The following is a 23,922-nucleotide window of genomic DNA, read 5'->3' on the forward strand; positions in this document are numbered from 1 at the left end:
TAATTTCTTTAGTAAATTAAAAACCACGTAACTTATACGTATAGATGTGTGATGAGCATATATTTATTCACACTCAATAGCCTTAATCATAGATTATTGGATTATAATAATAAATAAATTCATTGTTTTAATTAATATTATTATAATTGAGTTTATTTGGGTCTTAACTATTATTTTTGTTAATTTTGTGTTTTTAGAGTAAATTATCCAAAGGAAGCTGAATAACCAAATATGCAAAAGTCTAAGTTGCTTGTTGAACCAAGGGAAACAAATTCGGAGGAGAAGAAAGAGAAAATAAAATCTACGATATCTCAGAAACAGAATTGGAAGCAAATCTTCTGCAAAATACAAGAATTATGAAAACTTGTAAACGGTTAACAAAATATAAACTACAATATTTTCTCAAGATCCTTGGAGCAGAAAAGTCTATAAAAGGACACAAGCAGAAAAGTCTATAAAAGGACACAAGCAGAAAAGGAGGAGCTTCATAGGGTTTTCTTAATTTCTTTTCTTTTTTGTAATTCTTTTGTTTTGCCTCTACATGGAATAACTTAGGGATCAACAGCTTTTTATTTGTTGTTTTAATCTCTTTTATATTTTCTACACAACTATCTCAAACCCCCTTTTATTTTATTATTATTACTAACTTTTATTGCTTGCAGATACATTTTAAACATGGTTTACGGATTTCACTATTGGATTCGTTGGGAGACTTGGGATCATCTGACCACAATTATATTATCATCTCTCTAGTGTTAAACAAGTATACGTTAGAATCATATTAATTTAAGAGCAAAATGACATCTATATGTGCGTTCTAGGTCTAATTCGTGCTTTGGAAATGTTAGTTTGGGTGCATTACTAAGCCCCCTTTTCCTGAAATTGCATTGAAGATATGATTAATCACAAATTTATTAGAAAAAAACAGAACCACATTTAAGACCAAGAGAGAGAATGAGCTTCTCGCATTTATTCATTTAGGAAGCTTATCAGAGGAACGTGGATAACTTTGCCACGTTCTGAATCGCAATGTGAAAATGATACATGCCAGAAGCCCAGAAAAGAAGAAACACTTCATTAATGTAGAACTCAAAGCCAGTACTCCCTTTCCAGGCTCACTCTCCCATGACAAATTATGTACTAATCAATAACATTATATTCCCATCAAGAATGCATTCATGACCATTATCACCACAGTAAAGGCCAACCAGAGTTTGATCATTCAAATGCCAAACATTGTTGGTGTTGAAATAAGCTAAATAAAAGAGTTAGGTTGTTAACTCTAACTATCCAAAACTTAAAGCTAGATATTTCTGTTATCAGAATGTTTTTAATTCATTTTGTTTTTAACAACTATAAATAGTATTGCTTGTATTGTATCAGTACAATTTTTCTAATAAAGAGATTTCAGTTTCAATTCCAATTATCAATTAATTCTCAACAGATTGGTATCAAGAGCATAGGGAGGGGGGACTTGTGTGGTTTCCTGGCAGTAAGGGTAAGACTGTTGTTGGAACTTTGAGCAGAGGAGGATCTGCTGTTTTGCAAGCCAAGAATTGGAGGTTGACTGCTGTAGGTGATAGCTATCATGGTTGCATTTGGTGTGGTTCCAGGGAGTCTTCCGGTGTTCGATGGGAAGGATTATGATGATTGGATTGTGAAGATGGAAGCCATTCTTGGTTTTCAAGAATTAGAAGAAGTTGTCAAGATTGGGTTTCAAGATTCAACCAAGCTTGAAACAGAGGAGTAGAAGAAAAAGTCTGAGAAGCAATCAAAAGAAAATAAAAAGATTGATTGCAAGGCACGGATGTTAGTACATCAGTGTGTCTCAGCTGCCATTTTCCAGAAAATCTCAAAATCTGAATCTGCCAAGCATATTTGGGACATACTGGAATAGACCTATGGAAATACTGGTAGGGTTAAGAAGGTGAGGCTTCAATCACTCAGAAGACAATTTGAATTGTTTTCCATGACTGATCAAGAATCAGTGTGTGATTACTTTGGTAAAATCCAAGCAATTGCAAATTCCATGCGAGGCTGTGATGAGAAGTAGCCTGATTCAAAGGTGATTGAGAAGATTCTTAGAACTTTGACTCCTGCTTTTGATCACATTGTAGTGGCAATTGAAGAATCCAAGGATCTTGATGAAATGACAGTAGAAGAACTCCAAAATTCTCTTGAAGCACATGAGCAACGGTTACTTTCAAGAAAAGGTAGTAGAGCAAGTTTTCCAGGCTCAAACTGCTGGCAGAGGCAGAGGAAGAACTGGCTGGAAAAAGAAAGGAATAGGAAGAGGAAGAGGAAGTCAATCAAGTGACTGGCCTGCTTTAAGCAATCAGAACCAAAGTCAAAATAGTGTGCAAAAGCATAAATTGCTTGCTGGTAGAGGGAGTCAAGATCATGGATCCAAGAAATTCCAAGATAAAAGAAAACTGCAGTGTTATAATTGTGGAAAGTATGGTCATTTTGCAGTTGAATGTTGGGGAGCTGATAACAGTAACAATACTAGAAAAGTTTTCAAGAAAGATGAGGCACATCTAGGTCAAGAAGATGAAGATTCTGATTTAGATCAAGTGTTATTAATGGCCACTACAAATCAGGATGAAGATGCTTCAAGTTGGTACTTAGACATAGGTTGTTCCAATCATATGACTAGCAACAGGGAGTGGATTATTGATTTTGATTCTAATGTCAAAAACAATGTGAGATTTGCAGATAATAGTATGATCTCTGTTGAAGGAATTGGCAAGGTCAGATTCACTTGTAAAGATGGAAGAGTTGGTTGTATGAATGATGTCCTATATGTGACATCAATGAAGAATAATCTTCTCAGCTTAGGCCAACTACTGGAAAAGGGATTCAAAATGTCAATGGAGCATAATTCTATCAAGATCTATGATCAGAAATCAAGGTTAGTTCTTAAGGAACCTTTGTCTAAAAATAGGACTTTTAATACTAACCTTAATACATCAACTGCACAATGTTTGTCTTCAATTGGGGATAAAGAGGAAACAAATATGGTGTGGCATTACAGATTTGGCCATTTGAATTTCAAGAGTTTGAACAAACTGAGCAGTAAACAAATGGTCACAGGGTTGCCACCAATCAACCTATCTCATAAGACTTGTGAAGGTTGCCTATTTGGGAAGCAATCAAGAAAGAATTTCAAGAAATCAGTACTGCAAAGAGCAAAGAAGCCTTTGGAGGTTGTATATTCAGATGTATGTGGCCCTCTTGATAGCAATTCACTTGGAGGTAATAGGTATTTTCTTACTTTTGTGGATGAATTTACCAGAAAAATCTGGATTTACCTATTAAAGGCGAAAGGTGAGGTGTTTGGAAGCTTTGTAAAATTTTGTGCTAAGGTTGAAAGGCAATCAGGCTATGCCTTAACCATTTTCAGAACTGATGGAGGTGGAGAATTCAATTCCAAAGAGCTGGAAGAATTTTGTGTTGCAAAAGGAATTGAACATGAAGTGACAACTCCTTACACTCCACAACATAATGGAATTGCAGAGAGAAGAAATAGAACTTTGCTTGATATGGCAAGGTGCATGCTCAAAGGCAAGGGGTTGCCTCATAGTTTTTGGGGAGAGGCTGTCACCACTGCAGCCTATATTCTCAATAGGTGTCCTACAAATAAATTGGAGGCAGCTGTACCAGAAACAATTTGGTCTGGACTTAAACCAACTGTTAGTCATTTGAAAATATTTGGTTCCTTATGCTATAGGCATATTCCAGATGAAAAGAGGAAGAAGTTGGAAGATAAGAGTGAAGCTCTTATCTTAATTGGATATCATCCAACGGGTGCTTACAGGTTGTTCAACCCAGTAAAGCAGCAAATTCTCATCAGCAGAGATGTTGTTGTAGATGAGAATGCATCCTGGAATTGGAGTAAATCTGTAAAACAGATTCATTGTTTTTTAGGAGACAGTGGACAACAGCAAGATGAAGAACATGAAAATATAGTTGAGCCAGAATCTAGAAGATCACAAAGGCAAAGATTTCCTTCTTCTAGATTAACAGATCATGAAGTTTACAATGATAATTTGATCACTGATGAAGGAGAGTTGGTTCACTTAGCATTTGTGGCAGACATTGAGCCAATCACTTGGAAGGAGGCAATAGTTGATAGAAAGTGGAAGAGTGTAATGATTGAAGAGCTGGAATCACTAGAGAGAAATGAAACCTGGGAATTAGTGGCTTTGCCAAAGGGAAAAAGACCAATTGATGTCAAATGGGTTTTCAAGATAAAACTCAAGTTTGATGGCAGCATAGCCAAGCATAAAGCAAGATTAGTTGCTAAGGGTTTTCTGTAGAAACATGGAATAGACTACACTGAAGTCTATGCATCAGTGGCCAGATTGGAAACCATTAGATTTGTGATTGTTGTGGCCAATTCTAGAAACTGGAAAATCTATCAAATGGATGTTAAATCTGCATTCTTGAATGGAATTTTAGAAGAGGAGGTTTATGTGACTCAGCCATCAGGTTTTGAAGCAAAGGATGCCAACCACAAAGTGTTCAAACTTAAGAAAGCACTTTATGGACTCAAACAAGCTCCCAGAGTGTGGAATAAACTGATAGATTCGTTTTTGCTCAAGCTCGGCTTCACAAAGTGTTCAGTAGAATATGGAGTGTATGTAAGAGAGTTGCAAAGTCAAAGCTTAATCTATGTATGTCTATATATGGATGATTTGTTAATCACAGGGAGCTCAATGACAGAGATTGAGCAATTCAAAAATAGATTGAAGGCTGTTTTTGAAATGACAGATTTGGGAATGCTTAGCTATTTTCTGGGAATGGAATTTGTATAAACAGATCAAGGTATTCCTGCATCAAAGGAAGTACATTAATGAAGTGCTCAACAGATTCAATATGGATCAATGCAATGGAGCTAGGGTGCCTGCTGCTGGAAATTTGAAACTAACAGAAGCCTTGGAGGAGATTGCAGTAGATAGTACTTTGTTTAAACAGATTGTTGGAAGTTTGAGGTTCATCTGCAACAGCAGGCCTGACATAAGCTATGCAGTTGGACTAATAAGCAGATTCATGTGTAATCCAAGAGCCCCTCATATGGCAGCAGCAAAGCACATATTGAGGTATCTTAAGGAGACAACAGGGTATGGCTTACTGTTTCTAGTAAGTTTGAATGAAGTTGAAGACTGCTAGGAGGCTTGGAGAGATTCAGATTGGTGTGGTGATAAAGTGGGAAGGAAGAGCACCTATGGATATTTTTTCAAATATCTGAAAGCACCAATTTCTTGGTGTTCTAAGAAGTAAACTGTAGTTGCTCTCTCATCTTGTGAGGCAGAGTATGTAGCTGCAGCAGAGGCAGCTTGTCAATGTGTTTGGCTTGAGTCTGTGCTTGATGATTTGAAGCTGGATCATGTGAAGCCTGTGCAACTTTGTGTGGACAACCAATCAGCCATCAACCTTGCAAATAATCCAATCTCACATGGGAGGAGTAAACACATCGAGACCAAGTTCCATTTCTTAAGGGAACAAGTTGGAAAAGGAAAGCTAGAAGTGAAGCATTGCAACACCAAGGAGCAAGTGGTTGATATTTTCACCAAACCACTTAGACTAGACAGATTTGAAGAACTAAGAGAGTGGTTAGGAGTTAGAAGTGTTGCATAATTGAGCTTAAGGAAGAGTGTTGAAATAAGCTAAATAAAAGAGTTAGGTTGTTAACTCTAACTATCCAAAACTTAAAGCTAGATATTTCTGTTATCGGAAAGTTTTTAATTCATTCTGTTTTTAACAGCTATAAATAGCATTGCTTGTATTGTATCAGTACAATTTTTCTAATAAAGAGATTTCAGTTTCAATTCCAATTATCAATTAATTTCCAACCGTTGGCATAAATGTACCACATTATTTATGAGTTATAGGACAAATAAACAGTCGTTGAATTGGCTACAATTTTTTTTACAACTGTGCAACATGCAGTTGTATATCTAGAATAAGGTTTATTTAATGCAGTGTTATCTTGCAGTAAATTTAACAGAATGGAGTCATAATACATGCTTAATAATGGTAATATAGAAAAAGAAAAGGTTTAAGCTTATATATAAATGGACAATTTGCAAGTAGTCTATATGTAATCCATTTCTGACACGATTTCTGCATTAATAGTAAAGTTGCACTATTATTAGCTTTCACATCTTTCTCCAATTTAAGGTAAAAACTGAGAATATGCACTAATAATGAAGTTACTCTATTCAGCTTTCACATATTTTTTCAGTTTAGTAACGTCAAAATAAGAATATACTGGTTGAGTTGCAAACACAACTCCAAACAGATTTATATACATCTAAGGTTTTGTGTTTCTGCAACATAGGTCTAATATTATAGCCTAGCCAAATGTGGATACCTCATGGGACGAAACTTGATGGATTAATTTTGAATCTGCCTAGATATTGAACTATATTGAACCAAAACAAAACCTTTAATTTTTACAACAAAGAGATGGTGTACTAAATCATTGGGCATCCACATTTGTCAGAGTCCAACTCAACCAAGTATCAGCAAAACATAATCAATTCAAAGTTCTTGATTTCCATAACACATTGGGATACTTAATGGGGGACGGAGAAGCACTTAAAACAAAATCATCAACAGTTTAATCCGAAAATCAAACCGAAATTAATCATAAAAACAAAACCGCAACAAACACTTGCATAAAAAGACTAATCCAAGGATTCAAATGTGAGAGTCACTACCCTACACATCAATTAAAAATTAAATAAAAATAAAGCAAAAATGAAAATGAAAACGAAAATCTAATAAAAAAACAAAAAATCTTACCTTACTTGAAGTCTGCGATACTAGAGATTAGATTTGAGTACCTACGGTTTGAGCATCGTCAACCATTCAAATTGCAAGCAGAAGATAGAGAGCGAATGAGAGAGTGAGAAAAACTTATTGAGATGTGCTTTTGATCCAACTATGTTTTTTTTTTTTTATCGGCAATAAAAAATAAATAAATAGGAGCCACTTCAGGGGTGGTTCAACCCTTATACACAGTACTCAAGCACCAAACTAGACCTAAGCACCACCAAAACTAACTAAAAAAGCCATCTCTTACTACTCCTAGCAAAAACATCAAGGAACTAACCTCATACACTCAAAAGGTACCAGACACCAATCAGAAAAAGAGAACGATGCAAATCGGGCTTTTGTAGAAACCCAAGTCCATACCCTAGCTTGAACCAAAGCAAAAACTTCATCCGCGTCAACCACTCCTTTTTTGAAAATTATTTGATTCCTGTGATTCAAATCTCACTAACCACCCCAACCCAGATTGTGTTCCAAAACTTAACTAACCCAAAAGGGGGACTCATCCTAAATTGAACGAAGTTAGCCTTCGGCTCTATGTGTGATACGAACAAAACCCCAAGTCATCTAAAACATAAACTCCAAACTCGCCAAGCAAAGTTGCATCCGAAGAACAAGTGACCACAAGACTCTTCCTCCTTCCCACACAAACAACACATCAAACTTTCTACCAACACCCCTCTTCTGCTTAAATCTACCCTGGTAGCAAGTTTATTTTCCAACAACCTCCAAGCCATAAGCCCAGCAGAGGGTACTGCCTTGCACTCCCAGAGCATACCAAAAACCGACGAAGAAACCACCTCTTTGTCCTTCCTAACAAGATTGTAGGCAGAATTAACTGAAAAATTTTGGACACCCCCTCCCTTCCAAATCTAGCAGTCAGCCTCACCCGGTACCATCCTAGCCTCAAGCAGAATCCTACTAAACTGATCTGCCAACGGCTTCTCCCATTCAAAGAACGGTCTTCTCCACGCTAATTGCCAAACCCAACTTCCATTAGTCCAAGTACCAAGCTCTGACACCTTTGCGTCTTTGGAACAACTAATGGAGAACAATCTTGGAAAGGCAATCTTCAATGCCTCGCCATTCAGCCATCTGTCCTTCCAGAAGTAAACATCTTTCCCGTCTCCTACTTTCCACTTAAAGCTATCTTCAAAACTTCTCCCCCAACCCTCCGAAGACTAAACCTCTCTCAAATCCTTCCACCATAGAGAGCTCCTCCTACCTTTTCCTTCCTCTCCCAAGCTTCTCCACCCACCGTATTTGGAAATGAGAACCTCCTTCCACAGACCGTCCTCAACCGAACCCAACCTCCAAATCCACTTTCCCAACAAAGCCATATTAAACAGCTTTGGATCAATAATTCCTAGCCCCCCGAATTCGCGCGGCTTAGATACCAAGTTCCAGGACGCCCAAGCGATCTTCCTTCCGTCTGCACCCCACCTCCAGAGAAAATTCCTTTGAATACTAACCAGCTTTCCTGCCACCCCAGAAGGCAATTTGAATAGCGACATAAAGAATAACGGAATAGAAGAAAGTACCGACTTTATCAAACAGACCCTCCCAGCCATCGACAAACACTTTCCTTTCCATCTGCTTAATCTAGCCTGAACCTTCTCGATCACCCCGTTCCAGAAAGCGTCACGCTTATGACTCCCGCCAATAGGTATACCCAAGTAGACGAAAGGGGGAGCCATCGTATCACAGTTAAGAATAACTGCAAGACGCTGAAGCGTGGCCTGATCCAACCCCGTACCACCAATCTTGCTTTTAGCGAAGTTAACCCTTAGCCTTGAAGCCAGCTCAAAGCATTGCAAGAACGCCTTGATATTAAAGATACTTTAGGTATTTGCTTCACGGAAGAACAGAGTGTGGATGAACGAATTGAACAGACTAAGAGTGAAAACCAATTGAACGAGAGACTGAGAACGAGTAAAACGAATTGGAGATCAAGAGAGTGAGAAAGAGCAACGAGATTGAAAGTGAAGGAGAAAAAGAAGGAAGAAGACGAAAATTATAGACGAAAGAAGAAAACTCACTGTGAGACGGAAGAAGAACTGTGTGAGATGGAAGAAGAAAGCGAACTGAATAAAAATTTATTTCTAATTTTCTTATTATTATTAATTACTATTTATATTTTTTTTATTGATGTTGGAAACATTTAGCAATGGATAGGAATCGAACAAAGTCATAGGACTCAAAACCAAGCCCCAAATTAATATTATTATTATACTTATTATTAATATAATATATATTAGTTTAAATTTATTTATTGTAGTATTTATTTACTAAAGTATTTTTAATAACATTTTAAATATTATTATATATTAAATTAATGTTGTTTGTAGTAATATTTATTTATAAAATGTCAACTGTTTATATTATTTATAGTGACATTTATATATTAACTTAATGTTGTTTGTAGTACCATTCACTTATAAAATGTCACAAGTTGTGTTTGTATTGTTTATAATGACATTTATATATAAAAATATTATTATAGCACTTAAAATTTATATATTGTAACATTTTAATAAATGTTAAATGGTGTTGTGAATCCTCTCGTCAAATACAAAGTGTTCGTCTTTATTTTCGTCTTTGTCCCTAACAACTCCTCAATATCTGTTGATTCATAGTTATTGTCGTCTCCTTTATCTGGGTTACGTGTTACGTACGCGACAAGGGAAGTTCTTAACCTGTTTCCCTCCAGTGGTTGATATATGGATGCCATGCTCAAGTGCAAAGCTGTTGTTGATCTCTCTGCTTCCTCGTTTCCATGTATTCACGTCGCAGATAAACATGATACGAAAAATAGTTCAGCAACCAAAGCCACATTTTTGGACAAAGAGTTGGCACAACTGGATTGTTCCTCCGCATCTTCTAAAGCCAACGTTTTCTGAGGTGATTTAAGTTGTAGTGTTTGAAACCGTGTCGGTTCTTACAAATCAACCTTACTTGGGTTTTATACATAAATTGAGTGCTTATTTCTATATTCAGATAAAAAGATATGTAATAATTGTCTTGTATATCTTTGCCTCACAGAATAGAAATGGTTATGGCCAAAAATGTTTTGGATCAAAGCGTGGTTATTCGGTACACGTAGGAAGTTCATCAACCGGTGATGAGAAACAGGTTATTGTGGTCACAAATTTTCAAGAAAACAAGGCCCCTGAATGGTCGTCGCCGATTACATGTTCAAACTCGCCCCTATCTGAATCAAATAACATGTCAAAGTGTGAGTGCACTAAAGACCAAGTAGAGAAGCAAAATAAATTTCAGTGCGTAGGAATATACTGGGTTCTTGTAAGCTTAGCAGTTACGGTGTTCTGGGGTAAGTTTAATGTTATTATTTGGATACCAATATTATTATGCTTTTTCCCTCTTTGGAATGCAAGCTGTTGCTGGATAAAAGGGATTCCCAAGTTGTGGGACGCAGAATCCAAAGCCTACCAGAAGAGTCATAGGGATCGTGATGGAATGAGTGATAGAAATAAGAAACGTTTGCAATGGGCATGGAATCTTTTTGCCAATATACTCGTTTTTGTTCTCGAGGGTTTTCTTTAAAAGTAATGGTTTCTTAGACACAAAAGAGAGAGACACGAGATTCTTTGCCACGTTAACTTTTTCATGAATGGAAAATAGTCTGTAGTTGAGGAACCTGAAGCACCTGTTCGTGCTATACTTTTAACTTTGTTTTTGAATCCAAGGTATTTCCAAGTTAGAGATTAATCACTAGGATTACGTACTAATTTTTTTTATAGATACTTCTTGTAGTTACATTCTTAAGAGATCGAATCCCTATTGGTTTGTTATATGTGTATTTCAACTTTAAATTATGAAGATATTTGCATGAGACGCATTTAAGGGTCTTTAATAATAATAATATTAAAAATAATAAATAATATTAAAAATAATAATAATAATAACATAATAAAATTAATAATAATAATTCTAATTTGATCATTTGTTCTAATGATTACAAACTCTTGTATTTCGTGGACCTTGGTTTAATTTCTTCCTGCACTAAAACCTTAATATTAACTTTAATAACAATATAATAGTAATAAAAAATAATATAATCATAAATAAATAAAAATTAAAATTAATGATAATAATATAACTAGTTTTCTTTTTTAATGCTAGATTTTAAAATCGGTTACTAATACTAATTTTAGTCACATGATTACTGAATTCGGTCACAGATTCGATGATGAAGAAAATAGTCTATTATTTGAAATAAATTATTATTTACAAGACAAAAATAATTATTATTTAAGAATCTAGATGAAATTCAGATTTGATCATATAAAATTAATTAACTATATATTTAATATAATCAAGTATTATATTTATAAAATTAAAAAATAATAATTTTAATTTGTTTAGTATTATTTTAAACATTAATTCAAATTATAAATGCAGTCGTAATCAAAATTAGAATGTTGACCTCAAAACTTGACATGAAAGTATGTTTTCAAAAAGTTTAAAAGAGTCCCTCTCTTAAGTACCAAATAAGTGACGAGAACTAGATATAATTTCCTGTTAGTTGGATGGACTTTTTTGTGACAAGTTAATTGTTGATCATTCTTATAATTACAAAAATATTCACTTATAATTTTTTTTAGTCTTATTTTCTTATTTGCATTGCTAGAGAAAAGAATAAATGCCTAAGAACAGTAAAAGTTGAATGATACACCAAATCTACTGGCATGGAAGGTATGTATTGTTGGAACAACGACTCGTGAAGGCTAGAATAGAGATAGTAGGGTTTGAGTTTGTTGATCATGTATATCCACCTCCTCGTTACGAGATGTGGAAGGCAACTTGCACAAAAATTAGATGGGCAAATGACTTCTTAGTCAACACAAATGATTGCTAATAAAATCGTAAGTAAAAAATACACCTACTAACATTCTCAATTCCATTCCATGACATTCATATGTCAAGTTAGGGGCAAATTTAATTATTGCTAGTATGTTTTAGGATTCGTTAGATAAGAATGCCAACCAAGGCTCGTTTTTTCACCCATGATCGGGATGATATATTGACGACGCCATAGGAAGACTAGAGTACCCAAAATGTGTGTTTGGTACTGATGGTGATTGGGGCTTCTGTGATTATATTGATCCACCACCATAGAGGATCAATGTTGAATTTTGTAATCAGGACGCCTTGCATAAGATGGAAAAGTAGTTTTCAGAAAAACTAAATATTTGGTAGTTCTCAATAGTAGTCTGAAGAGAAGTTAGAATCCATTGCTTGTTCTTAACAATAGACTCAAGGAACACCTTATACAATTTATGAGGTTGTTCGAGAGAGAATTAAAGGGAATTGTGTTGTTGCAAATCCTTTAACAAGTCAACTCATACTAATGTATAGTGTGAGTTATTTGTTGAAGATAACCCGCATCTTATGACAATTAGTCGAGAAATAGAGGGAGTTTTAATCATTCATGGTGTCCCTCTACAATTCAAGTGCTTATGTCCAATATAGAGGTTCAACAGGTTGGGGAGACTTTAAACACATTTTTGACTTGGCCAAGACATTTGGTTATGTCAATCTCAACACTAGAAAATGGGTGTTCAAAATAAAAAGAAAACCTAATGGGACTATTGAGCACTACAAAGCTCTCTTGGTAGCAAAATGGTACTCTCAAATTGAAGGGGTTGACTATCTAGAAACTTTCTCCCTGTTGTAAAAATGACCACTATCAAAGTCGTCTTAGCCTTGACATCCATTTACAATTGGAAATTACAGCAACTTGATGTCAGTAATGCATATCTTTGTGGAGAGATTTCAGAGGATGTTTATATGGTTATCCCTCCTAGACTATGCAGTTATCCTTCTAATCAATGCTACAAACTCAAAAAATCTCTTTACAACCTGAAACAACCAACATGGTATAAAAAAATATCTTTTTTACTGTAATCTTCATGATATGCTCAAGTCCATGTTGGTCATAGTTTGTTTATAAAAAATACTGGTTTTGTTTTCACTGCTCTCAGTGTTTATGACGATGATATTGTGCTTACTGGAAATTGCGCTTCTGAGAGTACTAAGATTAAAGTCACTCTCCATTCTCATTTCCATATAAAGGATCTTGGTCAGCTAAAAAATAAAAATTTGGAATAGAAGTAGCTCACTTCAGTCAAGGTGTTTCTCTCTATCAACGCAAATATTGCCCAGACTTGATTAAGGATTCTAATCTCATGGGTTGCAAACCCTTTTCCACTCCAATGCATCCTTGCGTCTTCATCAAGACCCTAGTAAATCTTTACCTAACCCTTTGTCATATCAACGATTGGTGGGACATCTAATATATTTAACCAACACTAGACCTTATTTGCGCCCCAACAACTCAGTCAATTCATGGTCACACCAACTCAAACTCATTTTCAAGCTACCTTGAGAGCAATTCGATATCTGAAAGGATGCCCCGAAAAAGGATTATTTTTTAGTCGCAGGTCATTATTAACACAACTTTTTGGATTCAATGATGTTGATTGGGCCACAAGTATTGATACACGACGTTGCATCACTGGTTACTATTTTTTTATTGGCAATTCTTTAGTGTCATGGAAAGCCAAGAAACAATCTATTGTTTCTCGATCTTCCACAAAAGTCGGGTATAGGGCCCTTGCTTCTGCCACTTGTGAGCTTCGATGGCTTTCTTTCTTTCTTGATGATTTGAGAATTCTTATCACTAAGAGTCTTGTCCTCTATTGTGATAGCCAAAACACTTTATACATTGTTCACAATCTCGTCTTTCATGAAAGAACAAAGCATTTAGAGAATGATTGTCACATTATTCGTGAAAAATTACTTACTGGACTCATGCATCTTCTACCAATCTCTTCATCACATCAATTAGCAGATATCCTTATTAAAGTCCTTCCACCATGGTTGTTTCACTCCAATTTGTCAAAGTTGGAGCTTCTTGACATCTTCCAACCTCTAGCTTGTGAGGGGCTAAAGGAAGGCTCCATAGCAGCCCAAACAAATCAATAATTTCAATCCAATCACAAGAAATACATAGTCCATATTATACAGTATTACCTGTATTTTTACTATATCTTTCTAAAAGGGGAATGAGGTGTACATATGTATGGTATTTTTCTGTTATTCTCTTTTGTCCTTTTCTTTACACAAATAATGTATATATATTCTTAACATTTTTTACATAATAATATAACAAATTTTTCCATCATTTGTTTTTTTTTTTTTGCTTTTCTATATTTCACCTTTTCTCACAGGTTAGACTATAAAATACTAATAACTTCTATATAAATAACCATGAGGAACACTGTATAAAGTAAGGAAAATGTTTATTTGTATAATTTCTTACATTTCGATTTAGTTTAAAAAAATACTTTTTAATATTACAATTTTTTTTTTATTTGTACTAACTATACATAATGAATACTTAAATGAAATGAAAATAAGTAGTCCCTATACAAAAAAAAAAAACGTATTGCCTTTACATTATAGAAATAAAAACCAAAACGTTTTAGTAGGTGAACCAATTAATAATGTTGCCTTTAAAATCTCCCATTTTTCTCCCAAAAGAGGGAGTCATAATCACATCCTTGCTATAATATCCCTTACATAGCCTCAAAAATTGCCCTATCTTGGTTTGTTCATGGCTCACTCACTCACCAAATCCTATGAAATCACCTTTGCTCAACACACTAAGACAACTTGAAAGAGTAATTTGTCCAATTATCCAAACTCACACTCATCTCATTGCAGGCTTTCAAGATTCTATTCACCATAAAATCCAAAATCTTTCGTTTAATTCAAAGTGCTCCTCTTTATTTTCGTCTTCTCCCAACGGATTCACTCAATAATATAACTTACAATATAACACAACTACCTCTCCATAACCCATTAATTCATCATTCATCTCCTTTCTCTGCGTTACAGATAAGAAGGAAAACCATGAAAAACGCTTCTAAGAAGAAATTCTTAACATGTTTCCGTCCCGTGGATGATACGGATCCCATGCTTCAACCTAGGGCTGTCGTGGATCGCTCCTCTAGTCGTCGTTTGGCCTGTACCCCCGTTGCAGACAAACATGACACAAGAAATTCAGCCACCAAATCCACGTTTTCGGAGCAAGAGTTGCCACAGAACTTGGTTGTGCCTCATCCTCCAAAACCATCGTTTTCTAAGGTGATTAAAGCCATGCTGATTGAAACCGTGTTGGTTAGTGTGCTCTTTAGTTTCTATAGATAAAACCTACATATTTTTTTTTTCTTTTGCAGTCATAGACATAATTTATATCATCTTGAATATCTTTTTCCTGCAGAATACAAGAGCTCGCAAGAAAAACCTGAACAGCCAAACTTGTTTTGGATCAAAGCGTGGCTATTGGCCATACACAGAAAGTTCATCTACCGGTGATGAGAAACAAGTTTTTGTGGACAGTAAAATTCAAAAAATCATCAAGCCCCCTGAATGGTCCCCGACAATTTCGTCTTCAAACTCACCCGTATCTGAATCAAAGAAAATATCTGAGTTTGATAAAGAGCAGGAACAGAAGCAAAAGAAGTTTCAGTGCGTAGGAATATACTGGGTTTTCGTTAGCTTAGTAGTTACGGTTTTTTGGGGTAAGATTAACGTTATTATTTGGACATCGTTGTTGTTATGTTTTTTCTCGCTTTGGAATGCAAGTTGTTGTTGGCCAGAAGAGGTTCCCAAGTTGCGGAGCGTAGAATCCAAAGCCTACAAGAATAGCCGTAGAGACCGTAGTGGAAGGAGTAATCGGAATAAGGAACGTTCCTAATGGGCATTGAATCTTTTACGTCAGGGTTCTCCTTTTTTTGTTCTTCAAGGAAAACTCAATATTTTCATAGTCAATACACAAAATAAATTGTTAGATACTCTATAAATACTGCATGTCCATATATTTAATCCATTTTTATTTGACATGCATTATAATATTTACAAATGAAAGTTAATATATCTTAATTACATATTATACGAACATAAATGTGAATCATAAATGTATATTTAGCAAATGAAAAGTCGAAAAATAGTTACGAAATTGGATGGGAAGATATCTTGCAATAATTAATAAGTTTTTGTTGACAGTTTCAGTTCACTTAACTTTAGCAAGGAAATCAATCACACGAGAAGACTAAAGAGGTTTTTTCAGTTTTATGTTATGAAGATAAGTTAGGGCAAGTAATCAAGGTCTTGTGGAACACTATTAATATAATTTTGGAAAGAACAGAATATTTGTTCTAATAATGTGCAGCAACTTAATTTTAATTTCTGTAGACTATTTTTCTTGTTGAAGCATATTTGTATGGGTATTTTAATAGTAAATTAGGAATTCTTATCTTATTAAATTATAATATTATGAATCAACTTTGATTGTTTTTATAAATTTTTCATTTTTTAATGAGAAAATTGATTGTGTCTAACGTACTTAATGATCAAATTAGGTAGAAAGGTTACTTGTATGATACTCATTTTAAGTATCATAAACTTTATGAATTACGTTAGATTTAATTTTGCATGCATATGAACTTTTAACTCAATAATATTCGACTTTAAACCCGTGGCGTTTGCTTAAATTTGCTCACTAAACACAGGAGGTGGTGTTTAATAGAAAGAAAATTTGTACTTTTTTTATAGTTTGAGAAGAAAAATATATGATTTCTCCATTTGAGTTACCTTTTAAAACATAATATTTCTGATAAATTATGTTTTATGGGAATAATTTTTCAAAAACAAATTACATGCTTTTCCAAATTAAAATAAAATTTATTGAATTAAATATTTTAATAACATAATATATTATTCTTTTATTTTTTTCAAAATTTTATAAATATTCTCGAATATTTTTATCAATCAAACATACTTTAGTTGTTTCAGGAAATCATAAATTCCAAAATTTTCAATTCTTAATGATCATTATTCCAAATGATATATCCATCAAATTATGTAATGTATTTTTTAAATGATATTATGTATATATAGTTTTTTTATCCGAAAAAATAATAAATAAATAAGGATTGTATATTTATTATTATTATGTATATATAGTAAAACTGTTGAATTGTATACTTATTAATAAAAACTACATAAACTATTTTTTTAATTAATTTATCGTTTGTGTAAGAAAGTTATATTAGACCACAAAAATTAACCTCTATCAAATGCGTATTTTAAGTTGATAAAGTTTGTTAAGTTTGTTTTGTTTAATTTTTGGGCTTGTTGTTCTTTGTACTTTTTTGACCGATATGTTTGACCTGCTCTTTTACTGCCTTTCTTTCTTTATATATATGCATTCATGTAGTTACCAAATACTAACATAATCAAATTCAATTCAATTCTCTTTCTTATCTCAATCATTATTTTCTTTCCCTTTCGATTAAGGTTCAGTTCTTCCCCTTTTTTTTTCCTTCTCTGTTTACGGATAGAATTCCACAACTACTTGCCTTTGCGATTGAAAAAGGTTATTCACGCGGTTCTTCATTATTCCTCGCACATGACTCTTCATCATCCATCATAGCAACTGTACTATAAGTATGATTTATAAAAAATAAAAAATTCAATCGTCCAAATTTAATTCATTGAAATAAGTTTTTTTATAAATTTTATGCTTAAACATAATGAAACACGTCAAATAATCTATAGCAAAATTAAAAGTCACTTTCAAATTCTTACCAATTTTTTAAATTTTTTATTATGTATTCTATGATTGATGTACCTAGGTCGAATAAATTTTATTTTCTTTCGTCCGTAAGTACACGGGAATTTGGACTCTTCTGAGTTCTTAGTTAACTTCTAGTTCATAATAATAATAATAATAATAATAATTATTATTATTATTATTATTATTATTTAAATTAAAAATAGTAAGGTTATAATAAATAATTATATATTAAAGAAAACAGTAATAAATATCATCCTAAATGAATCATAAAATATATTAACTCCAGTAGAGTAATAAAATAAATTAACTCCCCCGTGAAATACTTTTTCTCTCTTCTCTCTTTTTGATCTATGGACAGGACTTATCCGGGTTTCCTCTGACAGTCCTTCAATTTTGATAGTGCTGCCAACTATGCAACAAGTAAGAGACTTAGTGCATGTCTAGTTTGACATCCAACACAGTTAAATGAAACATCTTTTGTAAATTCAAAACAGCATAAAGAAAAAGGTCATCGAGAAGTGTTTGGGTTCATCCAAGGCCTATGCTGCTATGCGTGCTACCGGATGGTCAAAAAATCGACTAGCCGACAAATGCTACAGCTAAACACGTAATTAGATGTGAATAAACCAGATTAAGTGCAAAGTATGGTTAAGGTGCAATTGGGTCTTCAACTGGACTTAAAAGCAAGCCCATAACAACCAGAGTCTATCCAGAGCAGTATAAATAGCAGGAGAGGCACAACACCCAAGGTAACTATTCACTCCCTACTCCTCTGATACCTAACTCTCGAACTGACTTTATCGTCGGAGTGTCTTCGCAGGCACACCCCCCATCGTGTTCAGATCAAAGGAGATCCAGCCGAGAGAAGCCTAATTGAGAGACCAGAAAGTCGAGAAGATTGCAACAAGAAGAAGTGTTCTACAGGGTTCTAGCTTTGTAGGAACATTTTGGCGCCCACCGTGGGGCTGAAAGGAAACCCCACGAAATATCCGCATGGTAACTACGAGGAACATGACGGGCAACGACAGAAATGCGCATGAAGAAACCCGGATCCTATGGCACTAATCCTAAAAATACAAAAGGAGATGGAGATGTTGAAAAAGAAAAGCAAGGAAGAGATAAGAGGAATAAAGCGAAGGGGGGAGGAGGAGATGGAAGCTTTGAGAAAGGAGAATGTCCTAATGAAAGAAAGGTTCGCTGAGAGATCGGACATCCCGAAAGCAGTGGGTGACATCCCCCCGGACAAAAACACGGATACAAATATACATGAGATCAGGAGTTCATATCAAGAAAATACCAGGCCGACCTTAGCTAATGCTTTAGGCACGGCTCCTCGAAGAACCCCCTTTGTTGAAGCCATCCTGGAGGTGCCTCTGCCGGGAACTTGGAATAATCCAACGTTGGATAAGTATGATGGAACCACAGACTCGAATGAACATGTAAACGCGTACCTGACGCAAGTTAGCCTGCACACAGCAAAACACGCGCTATGGTATTGAATTTTTCCCACCTCTCTTAAAGGAGCAGCCTTAAGTTGGTTTACTCAACTACCAGCTCAGTCCATAGACTGTTTTGACACACTCGCAATGAGGTTCAAAGCTCAATTCACTACCAGTCGACCACACCACCTCACTTCGATCGCCTTAGTGAATATTCGTTAAGAAAAGGCTTAGTCCTTGAGAGCCTTTATGGATAGATTCGGCAAGACAGCTTTGGACATACAGAACCTAAGTCCCGAAGTAGCGATGCACCATATGCTGACCGCATTAAAGCCGGGACCGTTTTCAGATAGCTTATGCATGCAGCCGACCATGACATTAAATGAGTTGCGCTAAAGGGCCACCAAATACATGCATATGGAGGAATTGAAAGAATTCTGAAACAAGGCTCGGACACCTGATGAACCCGAAAGGAGGGGCGATAGAGGCAGACCAACACAATTCGGGAAGCCTAGAGAATTTCCCAAAGGGCCACATTTTACCCATTACACCCCTTGACGACCGAAAGGTCGAGAGTCATGGAAAAAGCCCTTAGTGCCGATCTTCTTAAAGCACCAAGCAAAACTCCCACCCCGCAGAGTGCACATCAGACCAAGCATTGTCGGTACCACCGCAACTTTGGGCACACGACGGGAGATTGTTGGGCCCTGAAAGACAAGATTGAAGAACTCATACAAGCAGGTCATTTGCGACATTTCGTCCAAACAAGCTGGGAAGACGGAAAAATTGGAGCAGATGTCGGAAAGAAGCAAGAAGTACGGAGGAACACCTCGAAGAACGAGCGACGAGGCCGAGAAGGAAGAAACCGCCGACGAACCATGCCCGTACGAGGGCTAATAAACACGATTGGTGGAGGTTTCGCAGGGGGAGGTACGACATCATCCTTCCGAAAAAGGCACCTCCAAGCAGTCAGCTTTGTATACTCCATTAGCAGGAGTAATAGGAGAGACCTGCCGCTTATGCTTTTCACAAACGCAAACTTCAGAAACATAAACCCAAGACACAACGACCCCATGTGGTCACCATTGAAGTAGCCAACTTTGTAATCATGAAAACTTTGATAAACCAAGGGAGTTCTATGGACATATTGTATTGGAAAACCTTTAAGAAAATGGGCATATCAGATGATGACATCGTCCAATACGATGAGCAAATTATTGGTTTTGCGGGACAGATGGTCAACACCAGAGGATACATTCACTTAGACACCAAATTTGGAGAAGGAAACAGAGATTGTCGAACAATCAAGATCAGATACCTGTTAGTCGATGCGAAAACGTCTTACAATATCCTGATCAAATGATCCTCCCTCAACAAATTAGGGGCTATAGTCTCGACACCTCACCTCACCCTTCATGCCAATCAAAAAACTGCAAGAGAATGTTACGCTGCAAGTTTAAAGATCCTTCCGCCGCCAACACCTACCCAGAGGGTCGAGGTTCATCATATAATCCTAGGTGATGACTTGGATCCCAGACCAAATGACAAACCTTAGGTGGAGCCAAAGGAAGAGGTGGTGCTATGTCAAGTGGGTTGGGAATGACAGAATACGCGATTGGGATCAACCTTGGGAGCGGAGGAAAAGAGCATCATCGCAATTGTTCTATTCAATAACACAGACTTATTCACATGGTCAGCGACCGACATGTCGGGTATAGACCCAAGAATAATTTGTCTCAAGTTATCGATCTGTAAGGAAGCTAGACCAATAGCCCAGAAGAAGAGATGGTTGGAGAGAAGGGACGTATAGCCGAGGAGGAAATCCGAAAACTTCTAGACGTTGGTTTTATCCGGGAAATGCATTACACTACGTGGCTAGCAAATATAGTCTTGTTGCAAAAGAATAACGGAAAATGGCGGATGTCCACCAATTATACTCATTTTAATAGAGTCTGCCCTAAGGATGCATACCCACTACCAATCATTAACCGACTGGTAGACGGGGCAGCCGGCCATAAAGTGTTGTGTTTTCTTTATGCATACTCTGGATACAACCAAATACGCATGAATCCAATGGACCGAGAAAAGACAGCTTTCATTACCGACAGAGTCAACTTCTGTTACGAAGTCATGCCTTTTAGCCTAAAGAATGTCGAAGCAACCTATCAAAGGTTGATGGACCGAATGTTCCGTGAGCAGATTGGAAAAACTATGGAAGTATATGTTGATGACATAATCGTAAAATCCGATAGCGTTGAGCAACATGCGAATGACCTAGCCGAGGTCTTCCAGCAGATAAGGAAGTATGACATGAGTCTTAACCCAGAGAAATGCGTGTTCATAGTGGAAGGGGGAAAGTTCCTTTGCTTTATGTTGCCAAGCCGAGGAATCGAGGCGAATCCTGACAAGTGTCAAGCCTTGGAAACTATGAGAAGTCTGGATAACCTGAAAGTGGTCCGGCGGCTGGTAGGGAGGTTGACATCATTGTCCAGGTTCATGCCCAGATTAGCGAATAAAATCATACCAATTTTGAAGCTAATGAAAAAAGCAGAGAGGTTCACATGGAACGAAAGTTGCGAAGAAGCTTTCGAAACCGTAAAGCGAACATTAGCACAACCACCCATTCTGAGCAAACCCACCCATGGGATGCCTTTGTTGCTCTACTTGGCCGCCTCACCGGAAGCCGTAACTGTCGTCATTGTACAAGGCAAAACAGAGCAAAAACCGATCTACTTCGTAAGTCGAGTGCTACAGGATGCCGAAACCAAATATCTATGTAGCTCTAGCTCTCGTTCATCCCTCCAGAAGACTCCGACACTATTTTCAAAGCCATGAGATCACAGTACGAACTGACTTCCCAATCAATAAGATATTACAGAGACCCAAGTTGGCTGGAAGGATGATTGGTTGGTCATTCGAATTATCCGAGTTCAGCATCAAGTATGAACAACAAGGGCCTATCAAGTCTCAATGCTTAGCAGACTTCACATCAGAGTTGCAACAATGCTGAGAACCCGAAATCACATGGACACTACATGTCGATGGCTTTTCGAGTAAGAAAGGAGGAGAAGCCAAAATCGTTCTAGAAGGACCAGAGAACATACAAATTGAGCAGTCTCTGTGTTTCGGGTTCCAAACATCCAACAATCAAGCAGAATATGAAGCACTCATGGTCGGATTATTATTAACTAAGGACGTGGGAGCCCGAAAAGTAGAATGTAAGACAGATTCACAGCTTATGGTCGGACACATTAATGGAGACTACCAAATTAAAGATCCCCTGCTCCTGAAGTACTATCACAAAGTTGTTAACATCATTAGCCAATTTCAAAGTGTCGTCGTAAGCCACGTGAAACGACAAGACAACCTCAGGGCCGACACCCTGTCAAAACTGGCTACCGCTAAGCCGAAAGGCCGACATGCCATCATCATCCAGCAAACCTTATCAACTCTGTCAGAGAATGCATGGTAACGGAGCAAAGAGAGGAAGATTGGGTATCCGACATGAATAAAGTAGTCAAAGACCGAGAAGAAGGGAAAGAAGTCATGACTTATCTCTCGCAAAAAAAGCTTACCGTTTTGTCATAATAGGAGAAGATTTATATAAAAGGGGGTTCTCTACCCCACTACTCAAGTGTGTTTCGAAAGTACAGGCAGAATACGTTTTGCAAGAATTGCATTAGGGAGCATGCGACTTACATTCTGAAGCACGAACGATAGCAACCAGAGTCCTGAGGGTCGGATACTATTGGTCGACACTAAGAACTGATTGCGCTGATTTTGTGAAGAAATGCGTAAGTTGCCAAGAGCACGCTCCACTAATCCACCTTCACCCTCACAATCTCCAAAGCATTAACTCTCCCTGGTCGTTTGCTCTATGGGGAATGGATATAGTGGGCCCCTTCCCGCCAACAATAGGACAAAGAAAGTTCTTGTTGGTAGCAGTCGATTATTTTACAAAGTGGATAGAAGCAGAACCTCTCACGAGCATCACGGCTCGACAAGTCCAGAGTTTTGTATGGAAAGACATCGTTTGCAGGTTTGGAATTCCACACACCATCATCACGGATAATGGAAGGCAGTTCATAGATCAAAAGCTGGCCGAATTTTACGAAAGCTTAGGCATTCAACACAAAACAAGCTCCGTGGAACACCCGCAAACTGACGGCCAAGCTGAGTCTGCCAACAAAATTATCTTGAATGAATTAAAGAAAAGACTCGACAGTACCAAAGGTAAGTGGGTATAAGAGCTCATAGAAGTTCTCTGGGCCTATTGGTGTACCCCCCATTCGACAACAGGGTAAACCGCATACAATCTCACTTACGGCACAGACGCCATGCTGCCAGTAGAAGTTGGAGAGCCGACAATTCGAAGGGGATTCTACTCCATGAGGAATGCTTGAGAACAGAGTTGGACCTACTCCATGAGTCGCGTAACAAGGCCAAGATAAGAGAAACAGCTTGTAAACAAAGAACTGCAAGAAGATACAATTCCAAAACTAAACCTATAGCATTCTAGGAAGGTGATTTGGTCTTGAGGATAAAAGGAGAAGATCGCAAGATCCCAGCGGAAGGAAAATTCAATGCAAATTGGGAAGTTCAATTCAAAGTCAAAGAAAACCTTTAGAACGGTGCGTATCGCTTAGCACAGTTGAATGGTCGTGAGGTTCCCAGGACGTGGAACGCCAGTCATTTGAAAATGTATTTTAGTTGATATGTATCATTGGTGTACTCTTTCCTACCTTCAATCTTTATTCCCAATGGTTTTTTTATTGAAGAAGGTTTTAACGAGGCACCACATTTAATGAAATCAGACTTACTAGCAATATATGAATCCCTGCAAAAGAAAACCTCTCGGCCAAGGAAGAATTCACCAAAGTGAATCCTTGCCAAGAGTACGATAGAAAACCTCTCGGCCAAGGAAGAATTCACCAAAGTGAATCCCTGCCGAGAGAACGATAGAAAACCTCTCGGCTA

The 23,922-nt window shown here is 36.7% G+C and overlaps 1 protein-coding gene across 1 annotated transcript; it reads left to right on the forward strand.

The window, feature by feature from the left end:
• The first annotated feature begins 12,292 nt into the window (after positions 1 to 12,292).
• Positions 12,293 to 13,848, forward strand: LOC137834352 (uncharacterized). Its single transcript, XM_068642411.1, has 4 exons — positions 12,293 to 12,505; positions 12,598 to 12,740; positions 12,846 to 12,943; positions 13,412 to 13,848. Exons 1-4 carry the CDS (start codon positions 12,293 to 12,295, stop codon positions 13,846 to 13,848), a joined length of 891 nt encoding a protein of 296 aa, XP_068498512.1.
• Positions 13,849 to 23,922: the final 10,074 nt, after the last annotated feature.

The sequence above is a fragment of the Phaseolus vulgaris genome, chromosome 5 (genome assembly GCF_000499845.2).
Source record: "Phaseolus vulgaris cultivar G19833 chromosome 5, P. vulgaris v2.0, whole genome shotgun sequence".
Lineage (NCBI taxonomy): Eukaryota > Viridiplantae > Streptophyta > Magnoliopsida > Fabales > Fabaceae > Phaseolus > Phaseolus vulgaris.